Source organism: Eucyclogobius newberryi, unplaced genomic scaffold, assembly GCF_026437365.1.
Source record: "Eucyclogobius newberryi isolate DKJ021-1_F unplaced genomic scaffold, fEucNew1.0.hap1 SCAF_14, whole genome shotgun sequence".
NCBI lineage: Eukaryota > Metazoa > Chordata > Actinopteri > Gobiiformes > Gobiidae > Eucyclogobius > Eucyclogobius newberryi.
In genome coordinates, this window is record NW_027315768.1 from 18989208 (window position 1) to 19006959 (window position 17752).

Here is a 17752-nt window from a genome sequence, read left to right on the forward strand (position 1 = left end):
TGATCGACTGGCGCGGACCACAGTCAATGGTCTGAACCACATCCACAGTCTGACTCTTGTCTGGACGTGTCCTCAGACGGCCTGGCACACGGGCCGTGACGCACATGCACGTGGTGAGCAATAAGCAGCGAGCATCAGAGTTAGGCTTGAATCTTATCTTATCTTAAGTTATCCTTGATTACCCCCACAGCCCGTTACACGAGTGACGTGAGGCAGTCCCACCTGCTCAACTCCATCCGTGAGATGTTTGAACCTTTGTTTGTCAGATTCCGAAGATCTCCAGGTTGTTCCCTGTTGCTATGGTACCAGACGGTGGGATGCTGGTGTTCAATTCCAGCTTTTTCCTCTTTGGTGATGCAGGAGGAAGAGGATCCAGAATCACAAAAGAATTGGGGCTTACAGGGATACAAAAAATACATTTAAAAATGGACACGTTTACCAGGTTTTGAGCATACTATTATGAAGCCACAGTTATGTCTATAGTCTTTGTATTATTTAAATGATGTGTACATATTTATATGATCTATATGTTTATAATTATTAGTCTATAGCCATTAACAGATCCAAAACAGCAATAAATAAAATCACTAAGTTCAAGACTATAGCTTACCACAAGTGATATAAAAAGATATAGGAAGATTATTTCAAGATGAAATGGGAAAAACAGACAAAATGAAAGTAAAACATTTTTAAATTTATTTTTTATCTACCAAATGAATTCGATGCAGAAAAAAATGCTGCTAAGAAAGATAAATTAAAATTAAACTCAGTCTTTGAGTTGTTCAGTCATGACATGTGCACAAAGCACACTAACATCCTATGAGGATGACAGGCAATTGACTCTGAACAGCACAGCAGCACCTCACTTATCTGACATAGAAATATATCATAGAAGTGTCTTTTTGAAGTGAGCCAAGAATCAAGCAAAGAGTGTGGCAAATCCTCCCGTTTTCAGTTCAGTTTGGCACTAATGCGTATCCATTGAAGAGCTTGCCTGGTGTACTGCACAGCATGAGCAATGCTGCTGTGGAGTGTCAGTGGGCCAGATAAGGTGTTCAAGTAGTTGAAGAACTCTGAAATGAACAACACAGTAGATGTAAAGTCAATCTTTTCAATAACATGGTGGATATATTCCCCCATATTTCATTTATTTAAATGTCCAGTGTATACCTATATTCTCCTTTGCAAGGTTGTCTGCTACCTCCCAGTACTCATAACTGTACAATACACTATTGGTAATGTTTAAGTGGTTTGCTGCCATCTGATGGATTCTATGGGGAATGTTGATGAAGGAGGAGGACGTGTTGCCCCCATGTGAACTCCAGCTGCGGTTTTTGGCATTAGGCGAGAGGGACGTTGGGTGTCCTCCTGGACTCCTGAGACAACAAAACATTGTAATGTAAAGGTAGCTTTGCATTACCCAATCAAAACATTTAGTTCACCTACTTTCCAGAGCCATTCCAACAAGGGGCACTTGCAGGCACTTTAGAAGAGGTCTACCAGAACCACAACAGTATGTTTCAGGAAACTATCAATCTATACAAATATGTAATTTAATTTAATTCATACCTTAAAATAGTCAAGCAGAACTTTGGAATATTTCAGTGCATGGTCCTTTTTTAAGCGAAACATCTGCCAGTACAGAAGGGCAAGGCATCGGAAACTGCAGGCACACACTAGGTAAATGAGATGCATAATTGGTTTGACAGCATCAGTGTAGACATACACACCACAGCACTGCCAGTTGTTTGTCTTCTTGTCTCGCTCCAGGACCTGAATGGCTCTTCAGTCTCATTGCATACCTTTAACCAAGAAGAAGACACCTTGTTACATATGTTATCTTGTAGTGCCATGGAAGGGAAAATGGTGGGAAATTCACCTTATGAGTTCAACAGTCTCTGTGTACATTGTATAAGGAGACTTTGCCTCAAGAGGACCTTGCTCCATTGCCTTTCCGCATTCCATAAAAGACAATGCGGCATCAACATAATTCACTGCCTTTCCAAGTTTGTCGACCTGAAAAAGAAGACATAACTATTATTAAACTCATAGTTAATAATTAATTTGTATTATTTATGCATTCATCTTTATGTCTGAAATTATTTGCAGTTTAATTATGGATAGTTTAGTTTACTTCACAGGTCCTGGACATGACATGGCGTGGATCTACCGTCCACAGAAGTGATCTCTCCTTCACTGTGCTTCTTCTCAATTTTATTTTTTTGACACAGTTTTTTGTTGTAGAAGAGGGTCTGGGACAATTTTGTCTTTTCTCATTTTCTGTGAATTTTGGGCAATCTACTGTCCTATATTGATCAATGACTGTTGTACTGTTTGATTTTCTTTTCCTTTTTGTAAAGTCCCTAAAGCGGCTGCTGTTGTGATGTCGAGATAAGGTTGTTTGTCCATAAGATGTCCTACACGTTTTGTTTTGACAAGCTTCTCGTAACCCTTTTGCAGGAGCCAGATTTGAATATTTAATTGTGAGATCTGAAGATTTGAGAAAATGTGACCCGTGTATGTTTGTAATAAAATATATCCCAATCAAACATTACAGGTACTAACCATTGCATCAGCCCGGTGCTTCATCCTTTTGGCTTCATGTAAATAGTACTCTGCATGGTGTTGTCTGCAGAACAGAAATGAATAATATCAATGGCTAACAAAGGCATATACATAAGACATTTGTTGAATTTGTAATGAATTTGTCTCTCACGTGTCAGGAAGAGTGACAGTCCCTCTGTGTCCTGATGGGCCCCACGATTCAACAGTTGGTTTAGTGCTTTGAGAACATTTGTGTGATTCCACCTCCACCTTTGGCTAATTTCACAAGAAGGACATTATTAAGCTCTACTTCCCTTTTGTATCATGCAACTACTTGCAAATAGTTTTACTTTGACAGCAGCATCTCTGTTCTTCTCTCTGTTCTTCTCAGATGTCTTGATTTGAGAGCCAGGCTTAATGAACTCTGGACTGTCAGCTATGGGTGATACTGGGGACAATGGCCTTTTACTGTCCAAATACTCATCTATGGGCCTGTGAGTACACATTTCCAAAAAAGAAAACATAGTTACAGTATACAATAGATATACATTTTACAAGTGTCTGTTTCATTTTCTTACCCACTGTGTGTAGTTTCAGTCAAAATGTGATTGTCATCTGCAGGACCTGAACATTCATTTGCATAGGGTATACCTCTCTTGCTTTCTTTGTGTGAGACACCATTCTCCATCTGATCACAGAAGGAATGTGTATAGAAGTATAACACTACCATCTCTTCAGACAGTACATATGGAAATGGATGATGAGTACCTTGCGTTTTCTCTTGGCGTCAGAGACATACAGGTGTCTCATAGCCTCGCGTTGATTGTCCTTTGTAGCGGAGGCGACGTGCAACAGAGGCTTTTTGGCAGTAGGAATAGTGCTGTCTGGGACTCTTTTGAGGAGACAGAGATCAATGTGCACCACCAGGTTTCCCAGTCCACGCTGAGAGAATGCTGCACTTTTCTCGCCGCGTCCAAACGGGACCAAAGTATAGAGTTTTTGTCTGCATTCACCCTGTTTCTCACACGGGATACCTATTTGGAGGGGTGCTGACTTTGACCTGCTGGCATCCGAGTGGCTTGGGTCTCGAGCCCTTCCACGGACTGGTTTTTGGGAGGTTGAGTCTGCAGGGACCTTTGTGATGGGAGCCTGGTACTCAGAGTCTGCACTCGAGGACCAGATGGAGGAGGGGGATGGACTAGGGGGTGTTGGGGAATCACGTGGCGATATGGTGGTCTGTCCCTTCTTGGTCTTGTCCGTTTTCTCCGGATGATGATGACTGGTGGGTGGTTTTGGGTTGTTTGGAGTTATGTGCCATCCGTGTTTTTGGTGCTGGTCCCTCTTGCGATGTTCCTTCTCTTTTCTCGTCCTTCGCTCTGTCGGTTCCTCTTCGTAGTCTTCCTCTGAGCTCTGGATCCAGGGACGTCTAAGCTGCTCCTCCGCCAGCCTCCTGCTTTCTCTTTTTTCCCTTTTGCCCTGTGGATTTTCTTCAACGCTATGCTTGTTTCTTTCGTGTTGTCTACCCTCAATTTCTACATGTTCATTGTACTGCTCCTTGGACTCTAGTATCTTCAAAGAACTTTTTAAACCATGTACAAAAGTGGGAGTAGATGTTGGCCTTGGTTTGGAGTTTAAATTCTTGCTGTGGGAGCTGTGACCAGTCGTGTTATTGGGCTCACAACCTGAGTGCTTAGCGTCAAAGTTGATATGAATGTTATGCTGAAATGAAGGCTGGTAACTTTTGCTACTTTTGCTACTGTGGATTGTGGTTTGCTTGGATTTTGGAATTTCAGAAACCTTTTTTGAGTTAGGAAAATAATTAGGCTTAGTTTTGTGATTCTGGCTTGAATTTGTATCAGTCTTTGATCTGCTATGGTTTTGTTCTTGAGTGTGTCTAGATTTTAACCTAGATTTTTCAGTGCTACTAGTTGTATTTATGATCTTATTTTCAGTATTAGACAAATGTTCATTCCATGTTCTACTTCTACTTTTTTTCACCTGAGTTGCTGGTCGCAGATGGCTATGACCGCCAGGATGTTGTTCATGACGTGTAGAGGGTAAAGTAGGACTGGGGCTCCGTGGAGGGTCTCTTGGCAGTGGATAAAGGTGTTTACTAGGACTAGCACTAGGACTTCCACATGGACTCGGACAAACACTTAAAACTGGGCTGGGGACTGGACTCTGTCTTGGACTGGAACCGGGGCTGGTATTGGGGACTGGACTGGGGAATCCAGGGCTTGGCACAGGAGGACTGCTGGTTAGTCTATAATTGAAGTGGGGGATAGAAATAGGACTTTGGCACGGGCTGTTTTCTTGGTTGCTATCCCAGGACCTGGCTGACGATGGGGATCGTTGGGCGTATGGAGAGGGCGGGTATCCAGGAATGTTCTCAGTAGGATCCTGTTCACCGCTGGATGATTTCTTCCTGGCATTCCTCCACCACTTATCCAACTGCCAATGGGCCACTGAAGGTTGACCAATCTTTAAAACAACGCAAAACGAATATTACTGACACATGTAAGTCTGTTGTGAATTTATGTTTTTCTGATTATTCAAGTTGCTTTGTTGTCATCTTAACTCACATGTTAATGTCACATATATGTATGTGTCAAATGCTCTCTTCCTGTCAGTTATTTGAGATAATCTGTAATTGGATGTGTAATAAAAAAATACTGGTGTTTTCTAGTTTTAGCTTACCAGACAGGATTCCGTAGTTACACACTCATACTCTCACATCTGTGCAACCCCCATCCAATTAAGTCAAATGACTCATGTAATGTTGACTTAACATTCTACAGCGACTAAAGAAATAAAACAAGAAAAGTACAATACTCACGTCCTAAAGTTTTACTCCACTGCCTCTGTCTTGAATGTATTTTCCTCTCACCAGAGCTAATTTGAACCTCCACTTCCCAAGTCAAACAGAAAGTCCCACATTGATTTCTCTCTTTCCTAAGAGGACACTGCATCTCTTGTACCATCGAGACTGCTTCTCATCTGTCCCTCCCTCTTTCGCTTGCTACCTGGAATTCTGTATATGCAGTCTTCAAAAACTCCAACCCCCAACTCCTTCTTCAGAGACACTCAAACGCAAATGAAAAACACATGCTACACACCCCACCCTTCCAACACGTACTCCCACCTCCAGGGGCCCAGCGTAGTTTGCATTTGGTCTCACAGTCCACTATGTACAGGGCTTTCTATTCATTGAGGTTTCCTTTCCATTGCCCTCATATCTGAGGCCAACTCCCACAATAAGTAACATACCTACAATGTCTCTTTCAAAGCCTAATACAAAAATCACTTATTACAAACTAACTATGTTCTAACATGGTAATAAATATAGTCATTATGACTTGAGTGAGTCATTGTCAAATGTGTATTTATTCAAGACACTTCCACAAATTGTTGATATATGACACCCATACATTGTTATTTAATTGTATCTTGTTACATAAATGCTCATGCAGATGAACACACACATTATGTTTGATATTATCTTTGTAAACATTATTGTTAGTGCTGCCAATCGAAAAGGTATTCTGATTAATCTCACTTTTGAAATGTAATTAATCATTAAATGTTATTTATTATAAATCATGTCATTATTTCACATGTGTGGTCACATGTTTCCATGTTACAATTACATGCACATGACCAAATAATGTAGCTGTTGGTGTTGGCCTACAGGTGTGCTGTAGTTTGGTGAATTGTTTTGTCCATTTCACTTTCACACGTTTTATTTTTGTCATGGAACGTACACTGTTCAACGCCAGATCTCTGCCGGTCATTCAGTGGCTGATAAAACTTGTGTACCGGTTGTCAGACTGATAGGATTTTTGTGTGTAAATTTGCCCACGTGATATCAGCTCTGCTTCACCTTCGCTCAGGTACGCCTCGCTGCGCAGTCTAAAAGAGTGTTGGGTCTAAACAGACGTGTGATTAATATATATTAATGCAAATTTGACAGCCCTAATTATAGTATAATATTTATGTTGTATTTGGTTTGTAACTATCAATGGTTACTTTCAAGTAATGGGCAAAACATACTGTACAAGCTTGTACAAGCTTTGGCAAAACAAACTGTATTCAAACCAAAATGTCCTTTATACCGATTCAATTTTAATTCCTTCGTCTAATATAATAAATTAGTGGTGTGTTTTGTACCTCTTTGCTGCTGCAGGGACCTTGTGCAATGATGGGTGACACATTTTTGGGGCAAGCTTTTGGGCTACAGCTCTGGGAGCGATGACTACTGGCGCTTGACTCGGCGCTGGAGTTTGTGTCAGAGGAGTCCGAGCTGGAATGTCGCACCCTTCTGCCATTTGAGCGCACTCGCTGGGCCGATCGGCTGTCATTTAACACAAACAGAAGCAATATGAGTTGGCCAACACCACTGAAAATCCTGTTGTATGAGGAAACATAATCTATGTGCATGAGTAAAATGTATGTACCTGTGGCCGTCCCATACTGGATCATGGTTGACCTACAAAACAAAAATGCATAAATGCTTCTCATTTTTTGTGTCTAGTTTTATGTGAGTGAATTTTGAGTTCTTTAAGTAATTGTTGCACCACTTTCGATAGCTGATTTATTGTCAATCATAACAGACACATTTAAGTACAAAACATTCAAAACTAGTACTAAAAAATAAACTTACAATTTGGGAATCCTCTTCATCACTGCTCAGTTTCAGATCATCTGCAAGCATGCTGTAATGCAAATAAACTTTATGTTACAGTACAAAATTGGGCCTGAATGTGAAACAGTACAGTTGATCCAATAGGTAAGTTTTTGTTCAAATGTTCCATTCTTGTAGCTGTGTTAGTACAGTATCTTCATACTGAAAGACAACTGCTACAAGTGAATTATTTCTTATTTACATTACATTAGTAAATAAAAGAACATGTTTTTTGGATAAAAAAACAGAAAGACTTACGGTACTGGGATACATTACTTCCCACTGACAGCTCTCAAGAATGTTCACTGACCTTTGACCTGCCCTGTGCTCTGTAGCCTCAAGCACCCTAATTTCCTTTTTCCCTTGGTTGAGCCCTTTTTCTCAAAGCTGTACACATGTGGATATCTTATTTTATGGCTAAGAATGCTAGTTTATGGTTGACTTATGGTCCTGGGCTGCTGGTTTAAGATTTGATGACTCCTGATGGATCATGTTTCTTCATCCTTCACTTACGATTTGTGAGGGGCCACGTGTGGGTGTCTGCTCATTCGCAGCTGGGCATCCCCCTGATGACCTGCTGACAAAAACATAAATAATAAGACATTTTTATGAATTAAACTGGTGTAGCTATAATCCTATATCAGTACTCACATTGCCTTGGATGTATGGTTGGCTGTGTTACATCCTTTAACAAAGGACAAAAAGATAAATTACTGAAATGAAAGGCGTTGTAAATACAGTTACCTTATGTTACCTTAGGTTTATAGAGGATTCTCTGTGTATTGTCACCCCCCAAAGTTTGTTTGGAGACCCAGGACTGAGTCATATCCTGTATGAAACGTGAAAACATTATTGAAGCGATTTTGTCTATGACATTTCACAATTGTGGGACAAATAAAAGTTCTTCTATTTGATCAGTTTACCAATTTACATACATTCCTACAGGACCTGCATGTCCCTCTCTATTCCACCAGAGGGAAGACTTTAACCTGAACACGATTAAGAAACTGTAAGATAAGATAATATAACCTTTATTTGACCCACAACACAAAGCACACTTCAGGAAAAGCAGAAGAATAGAAGTGTGCAATCAAAAATTAAGATAATTAACTATAAAAAATAGACATGTATCTAACTTGTATCTTTTTCATTTCTCATTCTATAGACCAATACACAAAAAACACAAAACTTATTAACATTGAAAACAATGTTATTGTACAGACTATAGACAGATTGCTCACCTGGTGAAGCTTGTGCTGTGTATTTTGAGTAGAGGAAGAACGGTTCCCAGCTCGAGCCCATTAGCTCCATGTCACTGCCTCTTTTTGTTTCTCATTTCCTGTCTAAGTAGAAACTGTCAAAACAAAAACATAACAAAAACATTAAATATATTAAAGTCAACTTGTTGCTTCACCCTAATTCTTTGCTCTGGATGACTATTGGCTGTTGACTATTTGTGGCAACCCTCAGCGTTCAAATACATTTCTGTGTTTGGCTCATCACAAAGACAAAACTGGACACCTGTGCTGCGTAAAGTAGTGCAGTGTCATGTACAAGAAGTGCCAAGCTGTACAAAGGAGGTACTAATGGAAAGAAGGCAGTGTCAGACCAGTCTCTCCCCCTCACCACTGTCTGAAGTCCCAAGGGGGAGTGTTTCCTCTCTCTGCTTTGCATTAACTCTCACAGTCACCAAGGACACAGCTGTACCATCTACCATCAAGGTCTCCCAGACGCAGGCCCGGGTCTACAGGGGTGCTAAAGAGTGCATTGCAAACTCATTTAATGTTTCCTCCCTCGTTTTAGGCCGGTTAAATAATGACACATAGAAACTCTAGTGAACCCTGTTTAGTCTGGACCCGAAGCTGCTTGGACAGACCTTTTATGTGTTACTATTCTTATTACTGTTTCCTATTACCTTCTTAAACAGGCAGCCATTTTAAGAAGGGGCATAGTAACAACTTATATGGTTGTATGTTTATCATAATACAAGAAGAAATTTGACTCCGAGGTCACCCTTTAAAGGGAAACGATGGACTAGATACATTTACTCAGGCAAACAAGTATGTTACAATAGGAAAGCCAATGTACTACATATACTATCTAAAACATTCATTATCATCTAGTTTGTAATACAATATGAATAAGCACATTTGTAGCAGTAGGCCTTGTAATACAACATGCACATATAAAATTGTAGTGTACTTTTTCTCTTTCATTCTTTCCTTTTTTCCCCTTTTTTCTTTTACTGGTACTTTTATTGCTTTAACTGAAGTATCTTTTTTCCACAGACCTGTGATGCATTATTTTCAAGCTGTCATATGGTCATTTTGCCAACTAAAACAATTATATGTTTTCAAGTATTTGCTCATTCACTGCCACACATGTTTCTACAAGTTTCATTAAACATTTAAAATCTACACCTTTGCCCTGCAACTAGTTACAGCACCCCACCAAAAGCCTATAGTTACTGGCGCTCGTGTCACTTGATACTCCTATAGGGAGATGGTTGAAGATGATCAATGGGTCAGTTATTCTCTTACCTCCCGAGTCTCTTTGGAATTGAGCTGACTTCTTGTTTTCTATCAAAAAAAAGCAACAGAGGGTTGTCAAATTGTAGTAACATGAAATTAGCTTTGGCATATGCGTTGTTAAGTTGTTATAAACAGGTTCTTCAGAGATTCCCCTGAAAAACACGGATTAATTAAGAGACTTATTAATGGTTTCAGGCTTGTAAAATAGAGTTAAAATAGAGTAAGTTGGTCTATCAGATGCCAGGGACTTTCAGTTGTAATTTTCTTTTTTTTCTTTTTATATTTAATGTTGAATGTGAATAAACACAGAACACTGATCATGACACAAGCACAAGCAGACAAACAAACATCAACAGAAAAAAAAGAAATGTCGAATTTGTACATTTCCAAATTAAGTCTAAATATTTTGTTTTCTTTTGTCACAGACATCAGACAAACAATGTCAGTCCAGTCCTTTAAAGTTGGTGAGGTTTGTGTCATCCACTTCCTTTGTTATGGCCTTTTTTCCTGCTTCCTAAAGTACATTCCAAAGGTATTCGTTGATTGTGTCCATGGCTGAAATTTTGAGGCCCAAATACATAGTTCTAAAGTTGAGAGGGATGGCAATGTCAAAAACAGTCTGCAGTGCATTGTTAATTTCAGTCCAATATTTTTGAGTGACAGTCCCAAAACATGTGATAGGGGTTTGCCTCATTGCCACCACATTTTCTCCAACAGTGAGCATTTTCCTGTGAGTAATGGGCCTTTTGATTGTGTTATGAAAAAAACGTGATACACTTTTCCAACAGAATTCCTCCAAACATGTGATTTTGTGTTTCTCAAAAGTACATATATTTTCCCTTTCTTCAGCAGTCAAATTAAAAGGACCCTACCTTTCCCATTTATTTGTAATATAATTAGTAGAGTGGCTGCCTGAATCCTCAATACATTTATATAATGTTGATATTATTCCCCTTATCCTTCCCCTGACCTCGACTGGGGATGTCGTCGGACGGTGGAAGGAATACTTTGAGGATCTCCTTAATCCCTCAGTCACGTCTTCCGAAGAGGAAGTAGAGACCGGGGACTCGGAGGCTGGCTCATCCATCACCCAAGCTGAAGTCACTGAGGTTGTTCGCAAACTCCTCGGTGGCAGGGCTCCGGGGGTGGATGAGATCCGCCCTGAGTACCTAAAGTATCTGGATGTTGTAGGACTGTCTTGGTTGACACGTCTCTGCAACATCGCGTGGCGTTCGGGGACCGTGCCTCTGGACTGGCAGACCGGGGTGGTGGTCCCTCTGTTCAAGAAGGGGGACCGGAGGGTGTGTTCCAACTACAGAGGGATCACACTCCTCAGCCTCCCGGGTAAGGTCTATTCCAATGTACTGGAGAGGAGAATCCGACCGATAGTCGAACCTCGGATTCAGGAGGAGCAGAGTGGTTTTCGTCCCGGTCGTGGAACACTGGACCAGTTCTATACCCTCCATCGGGTGCTCGAGGGTTCATGGGAGTTTGCCCAACCAGTCCACATGTGCTTTGTGGATCTGGAGAAGGCTTTCGACCGTGTCCCTCGGGGTGTCCTTTGGGGGGTGCTCCGGGAGTACGGGGTCCAGGGCCCTTTGCTCAGGGCTGTCCGGTCCCTGTATGACCGGAGCAGGAGCTGTGTTCGCATTGCCGGCAGTAAGTCAGACCTGTTCCCAGTGCATGTTGGACTCCGCCAGGGCTGCCCTTTGTCACCAGTTCTGTTCATAATTTTTATGGACAGAATTTCTAGGCGCAGTCAGGGGTCGGAGGGTGTCCGGTTTGGGGACCACAGGATCTCATCTCTGCTGTTTGCAGACGATGTTGTCCTGATGGCTCCATCAAACCCGGACCTGCAACATGCACTGGGACGGTTTGCAGCAGAGTGTGAAGCGGCTGGGATGAGAATCAGCACCTCCAAATCTGAGGCCATGGTTCTCGACCGGAAAAAGGTGGCTTGGGGTGTCCTTGCCCCAAGTGGAGGAGTTCAAGTATCTCGGGGTCTTGTTCACGAGTGAGGGAAGGATGGAGCGTGAGATCGACAGGCGGATCGGTGCAGCGGCTGCAGTGATGCAGTTGCTGCATCGGACCGTTGTGGTAAAGAGGGAGCTGAGCCGAAAGGCAAAGCTCTCTATTTACCGGTCGGTCTACGTTCCTGCCCTCACCTATGGTCATGAGCTTTGGGTAGTGACCGAAAGAACAAGATCGCGGATACAAGCGGTCGAAATGAGTTTCCTCCGCCGTGTGGCTGGGCGCTCCCTTAGAGATAAGGTGAGGAGCTCGGCCACACGGGGGGAGCTCGGAGTAGAGCCGCTGCTCCTCCACGTCGAGAGGAGCCAGCTGAGGTGGCTCGGGCATCTGTTCCGGATGCCTCCTGGGCGCCTCCCTCGGGAGGTGTTTCAGGCATGTCCCACTGGGAAGAGGCCCCGGGGAAGACCCAGGACACGCTGGAGAGACTATGTCTCTCGGCTGGCCTGGGAACGCCTCGGGATCCCCTCGGAGGAGTTGGAGGAAGTGTCTGGGGAGAAGGAGGTCTGGGAGTCCCTGCTCAGACTGCTGCCCCCGCGACCCGGCCCCGGATAAAGCGGTAGAAGATGGATGGATGGATTATTCCCCTTGAAAGCTCAGATGTATAAGCTTTAACAAATAATTTAATAAAAGGATTATGGTGATTGTTGCTTTATTCAATATCATTTGTTTATCCAAGCCAAAGAATTCCTTCAACATATTAAAACGTTTCACGTTTCATTGATTTTCACAACGATATTTTCAATATTTTTTGAATGAGCTTCATTTTCTGGATCACACGGCACAGCATTGCTCTGATTTGAGCTGAAATAAAGTAATTTTTCAGACCTTGCCTTACAAATCTTGAGATTGTTTTATTCCACTCGTCAAACAGCCTGATGTATGGGATAAGAGTCCATTTTTCAAGGTCTTTTTTATATGAGTAAAAAGAGGGATATCAATTTTCTCCATAATTGTTGACAGATTTTTATGTAGGACCACACCCCAATAATAGTGACTTTTGCCACTTAAATGGAAAGGTCTTTTTAAATGGCAAAGGGGGTCCCCAAAATAGAGAATTTCAGTTTTTTGTATATTTAGTTTGTATCCAGACATTGGACCAGACATTTTTGAAAAAAATTGCATCACCATTAGGGATGGACATTTTGGGTTTGGTAAAATGTACCGTAATAGAACATCATCTGCATAGCAGGCAGTTTTATGCTCCATCCCATTGATTGTAACACCATGAATTGTTTTTGAATGTCTAACATGTTGGGCTTGTGGTTCCAGATACAGCGCAAACAAGAGGGGGTACTTGGCACAGCCCTGTCTCATCCCTCTTTCCAGAGTCAGTGGATCTGCCAGGTGACCATTGGTTTTAATTATTGATGTTGGACCATCATAAAGAGCCTCAATATCTGTTTACAGTCAAGTCTATTTAAAATGTGGTTAGCACTAAATAAATCAAAAGCTTTCACAGCATCCATACGAATGATCACAGCTTTGTTTTGTTGTTTTTGTATATGGTTCATTATGTCTTGTGTCTGTCGTCTGATAATAAATCCTGTCTGATCATTGTGGATTAAATATGGGTGTATTTGTTCCATTATTTTGGACATTATTGAGGTGTATATATGATCCACATTAAGAATAAAAATGGGTCTATAAGAGGCACAATTAAGTCGGTTCCTTGCTTTAGGTAGTAGATATATGATGGCTTCTTTCCAGCTAGGAGGAGTCTAAGTTTTTTAAAGTGCCCAGTTAAACGTTGAAAGCTTTAAACCACTCTGAGGTGAACCCATCCCTCCCCGGAGATTTATTGTTCTTCAATCTTTTGATTGCACCTTGTATTTCCAACAGTGTTATTGTATATATATAGCATCCTCTTTATCTCCTGACATTTTAGAGATTTTTATTTATTTTTTTATAAAAGGGTTCAAAAGCTGATTGGTCTTGTTTGGTTAAAATTCAATAACTTTTCCTCGCCCATATTTTAAAGATCGTTCTGTCAGTGTTTTCTAAGTTTCCAGGATAATAATTTAGAAAATGTGAATCCAGTCTCATAATATCTTTATTTGGTAAAGGGCATTTTCTTAATTATTTCCTGTGAGGTCAGGTCATTAATTTCTCCTCTTATCTTTTCAATTTCCTGTAGCGTTTGAGGACTTCCCTTCATGGCATGATTTTCCTCCAGCAATATTAGATTTTCTTGCAGATCATTTAGCTTTTTCTCTCTTTGTTTCTTTTTTTGCTGAGACTATGGTAATAATTTCTCCTCTCAAAACTGCTTTAGAAGCATCCCAGAAATGGGAGGGGAAGTTTCCCTAGTATAATTTTCTTCTAGATAAGTCTTAATGTCATTTGACATTTTTTCCATAAACAAAGGGTCAATCAACCTCCAAAGTGTGTTATTTTGTCTTTCCTCCAGGTCTACAGTAATGTAGATAGAAGCATAGCCACTTAAGTCTACTGTGCCCATATCTGCCTCTGGGATTTGGATCTGTCTTTATTGAAGAGAAAGAACTAGTCTATTCTGGAATAGATTGTATGTGGATTAGAAAAATGCAGTGTATAGTGCATAGTGCAGGCACCAGGGTTCATCTCCCTCCAGATATCATTCATTAAGTAGCAACTTCATATTTATTGTTCCTCCAGTGCCTCTTGAGCTATCCACATCTAATGTAGGTTGGATGCAAAGATTTCAGCTAGCATACACATTCAATAGAGTAAAAACCTTTCCATTAATAGTTTATTTAACTGGTACATAGCTGCCTTCTTGTTTTTACATTAAAATCTTTGTTCAAAAGCTGTTCAGTTTAAAATCAATAATGCAACTCCCCTCTTGTGTTTGCCTCTGTATGATGAATAGTACGATTTGGTTAGTTTGTTTTTTTAATGTCAGTTGTCATTTTCAGATTTCAGTTCATGTACATCTGGCACATTTGTTATACATGAATGCATTACATCATTTTTGGTTATATATACGTATGTAAGTTTATTGGTCATTGCACATGTTTCCCCCAGTGCATTTAATAGACTGAATTTGATTGAATAAAATGATTGAAGACTAAATAGTGTCATTATTACATCCCAAAATGCGTATTGGCAGCCTTTTGTATGTATAAAATAAGTTAGCTCATTCCTGCATATATGGTTTGTAGCAATCATAGATGCAGTAGGCCTACTACAACTCATTTCTATCACTATTTTTTCCATGGATAGATAGTTGGCCCCTGAACAACCTCATTACAGGTTAATAAGAAGTATATCAATGTCAAGTTAAACACTATAGGCCAAATTATATCATTCACCATGTGATTCACACTATTAACAGTCCTGGTGCAATGCAATACATTCCCTAATGAATAAACTCCCTCAGGGGCAAACCAAACCACAACCATAGCACCTGCAAAAAGCAGCATGCAGCAACTATACGGTACCACCTGTTACATTTTTAAAGTATCAAACACTGAAGTTATGCTGCTTCCACCTGGTCAAACCATAATAGGCCTACTACCAACATAAACTTTTCAATTTGGGATGGAATTTATTAAGATTATTAAAATGATATATATATATATATATATATATATATATATATATATATATATATATATATATATATGTGTATACAGTTTCTTAATATATATATATATATATATATATATATATATATATATATATATATATATATACATATATATAAATATATATATGTGTGTGTGTGTGTGTGTGCGTGTGTGTGTGTGTGTGTGTGTGTGTGTGGGTTTGGGTGCGCGCGCGCGTGCCTGCGTGCGTGCGTTAGTGTGTGTGTGTGTGCGTTAACAAGTCAAGATGGTGTGTGTCCTTGCAAATGAACAATAACCAACAGCAAACCTGACAAAGAATCCAAAGTGGTTTTAGATCGTAGCTCACCGAATAAAAGGCGCATCGGCGGGCATCAGAAAGTTTCCTTGTGTCGAAGAGGACAGCAGGCATGTTTTCACGGCGGTGGTCAGTGGTCCAGTTCCGTCCCCATTCCAACGCTGCCTTCACTCCCGTTGAGAACAGCGTCGTGCACGTCTGACTGAACCACCGGGAAGGGGCCCTCTGTCACTGAGGGAGGGAGAGAGAGCGACGTGTGAAGCGCGCTAACGTCACTCATGACACGCAGGATTTTACGTGCATCACAACGTGATGCACGGAGTGCCAATAAAGCATGGATGTGTTAAATAAACGCATTCATCATTGCGGGGTGGCTACTAAACATTATATTTCATGATCTTCTGAAATTATTAGTTTGATGTTAGTTTAATGAAAATTCATGTTATGTGTCAAAAGATGAGGGTCATCTTTATTCTTCAAATAAATATAATCCAAATAAATATATGTTGACCAAATAAAATGAGCTATTCCTAACAAAACCGTTTGCAAAATGTATATTAAAAAAGCCAAATAGCTACGTGCTTCTTTAAAAAAAAAAATACATATTTTGCCTTTCACAGAGAAATTGGAAGTGGAAACAAATAAAACAATGACATGCCTGGGGCCATGCAGTCAACAACATGCATAGATACAAACCCATGGTGACAGGACCTCAAAGGCACAGCCACATCCCCTGGTGCTGTGCGCTACAGACACAGCTGGCCCCAGGAGTCGGCCTTCCTGACAACACAATATTGCACGCAAAACAAGGTGCATGAGATGTGTAAATAACTTTTAACACGCCTTCCCTGCAATTCAAAGAATCTTTCAAGATTTCCTCATGTTATAAGACGAATATACACTCTACAACCCCTGTACGGGTGGTGCAAGAAACATGACTGAAATGTTGACTTTAAATTATGCCAGCTTAATAAAGCATGACATAATACTCTACTTTAGGTCAACACATTAACACTGAACATTAGGCTATGTTTCTGGAACCGTAATGTCCAGTCCCATGGACAACACAGCCAGTGGCAGTTTTATGGACAACAGAACCAACAGGAACCTAGCATCACGATAACTGTTAATTGAGTTGAAAGTCCTTAACTTTGACATAGTGGGTACTCAGTTAAATTAAAACAGTTGCACTTCTCTGAGCTGCTCAAGGTACAATACTTTGACTCCATGAATAATACAAACCAATTTTACTGTGTAATAGGCATAGTTCTGTCTTGAGCCAAACATTTGGTTACTCTTCTCAATGTAGGTCTACAAGACAATACAGGAGTTGGTTCATAGATATGTTTTTCACTAATATTTTGTCCCTCCAGTTACATAACTTAAAATTAGAAAGCGAATGTTAAGTTCATCAGTCCCTCCAGTTCATCTTCCTTGAGTAGTAGTTTCGCCAATTTCTTCAACCACTACTTTGTAGGCTACTTCTTCTTGAGCGATATTATTTTAAAATATAATTACTCTCAGTCTGTGTAATACCTCATTAAAGTCTATATGACAGTTTCTCCTGTTCTAATTATGACTTAGTTTGGTAGGATAGCACCTGTGGTAAATAGTTTTTAGTGCTGAGGTCTAAAACAGAATCCCTCTGTGATGTCATCAATATGCAATGTGCCATTGAAAACACAGACAATTTACACTTAACTGACACACTTTTCTGACAGTTTAAATGATCATTCAACAAAATAAAGGTGTTATATGGTATTATTGTTTGTCAAATCATAAAAATGTTGTAATTTATATGGATTTGGGCTGTTGTTTTCCGTGTGGTTGCTAGGTAACTGTTGTGGAATTCCTCCTACCTATGTCCAACCAGGAAGTACAATTATAAACTTGAATAAATAAATGCCATATATATATAAATATTTTCTGGTTTTACATCAGTCAGTTTATGAAGAAATTCTGAAAATGAATTGATGAAATGTCTAATAGCGAAGCCTTATGCCAATGTAAACAACATTCAATCAAAAATGCAGGGACATTTTAAACAAAGATCTTATTTAACAAAATAAGGTATAGTATTATTTGTCAAATCATAACATTTGTGTAATGTTTATGGATTTTG

The 17752-nt window shown here is 40.2% G+C and overlaps 1 protein-coding gene across 3 annotated transcripts; it reads right to left on the reverse strand.

Moving 5' to 3' along the window:
• Positions 1–692: 692 nt before the first annotated feature.
• On the reverse strand, positions 693–15860 carry aff3 (AF4/FMR2 family, member 3). 3 transcript variants are annotated; one of them, XM_072444752.1, is made up of 20 exons: positions 15682–15860; positions 9766–9804; positions 8467–8581; positions 7980–8054; positions 7877–7910; positions 7739–7799; positions 7205–7256; positions 6999–7030; positions 6712–6895; positions 3313–5025; positions 3123–3232; positions 2895–3036; positions 2717–2820; positions 2566–2629; positions 1880–2016; positions 1731–1802; positions 1570–1663; positions 1447–1496; positions 1171–1376; positions 693–1073 (listed from the first exon to the last, which is right to left on the reverse strand). In XM_072444752.1, the coding sequence occupies exons 4-20, from the start codon at positions 8049–8051 to the stop codon at positions 952–954; spliced, it is 3249 nt and encodes a 1082-aa protein (XP_072300853.1). In that variant the 5' UTR covers positions 8052–8054; positions 8467–8581; positions 9766–9804; positions 15682–15860; the 3' UTR covers positions 693–951. The 3 variants fall into 3 exon arrangements, 2 of the variants coding, with proteins under 2 accessions (XP_072300853.1, XP_072300852.1); XM_072444751.1 differs by having other exon boundaries at positions 7739–7802; XR_011926877.1 differs by lacking the exon at positions 693–1073 and having other exon boundaries at positions 1197–1376; positions 1570–1676; positions 7739–7802.
• Between the last annotated feature and the right edge of the window lie 1892 nt (positions 15861–17752).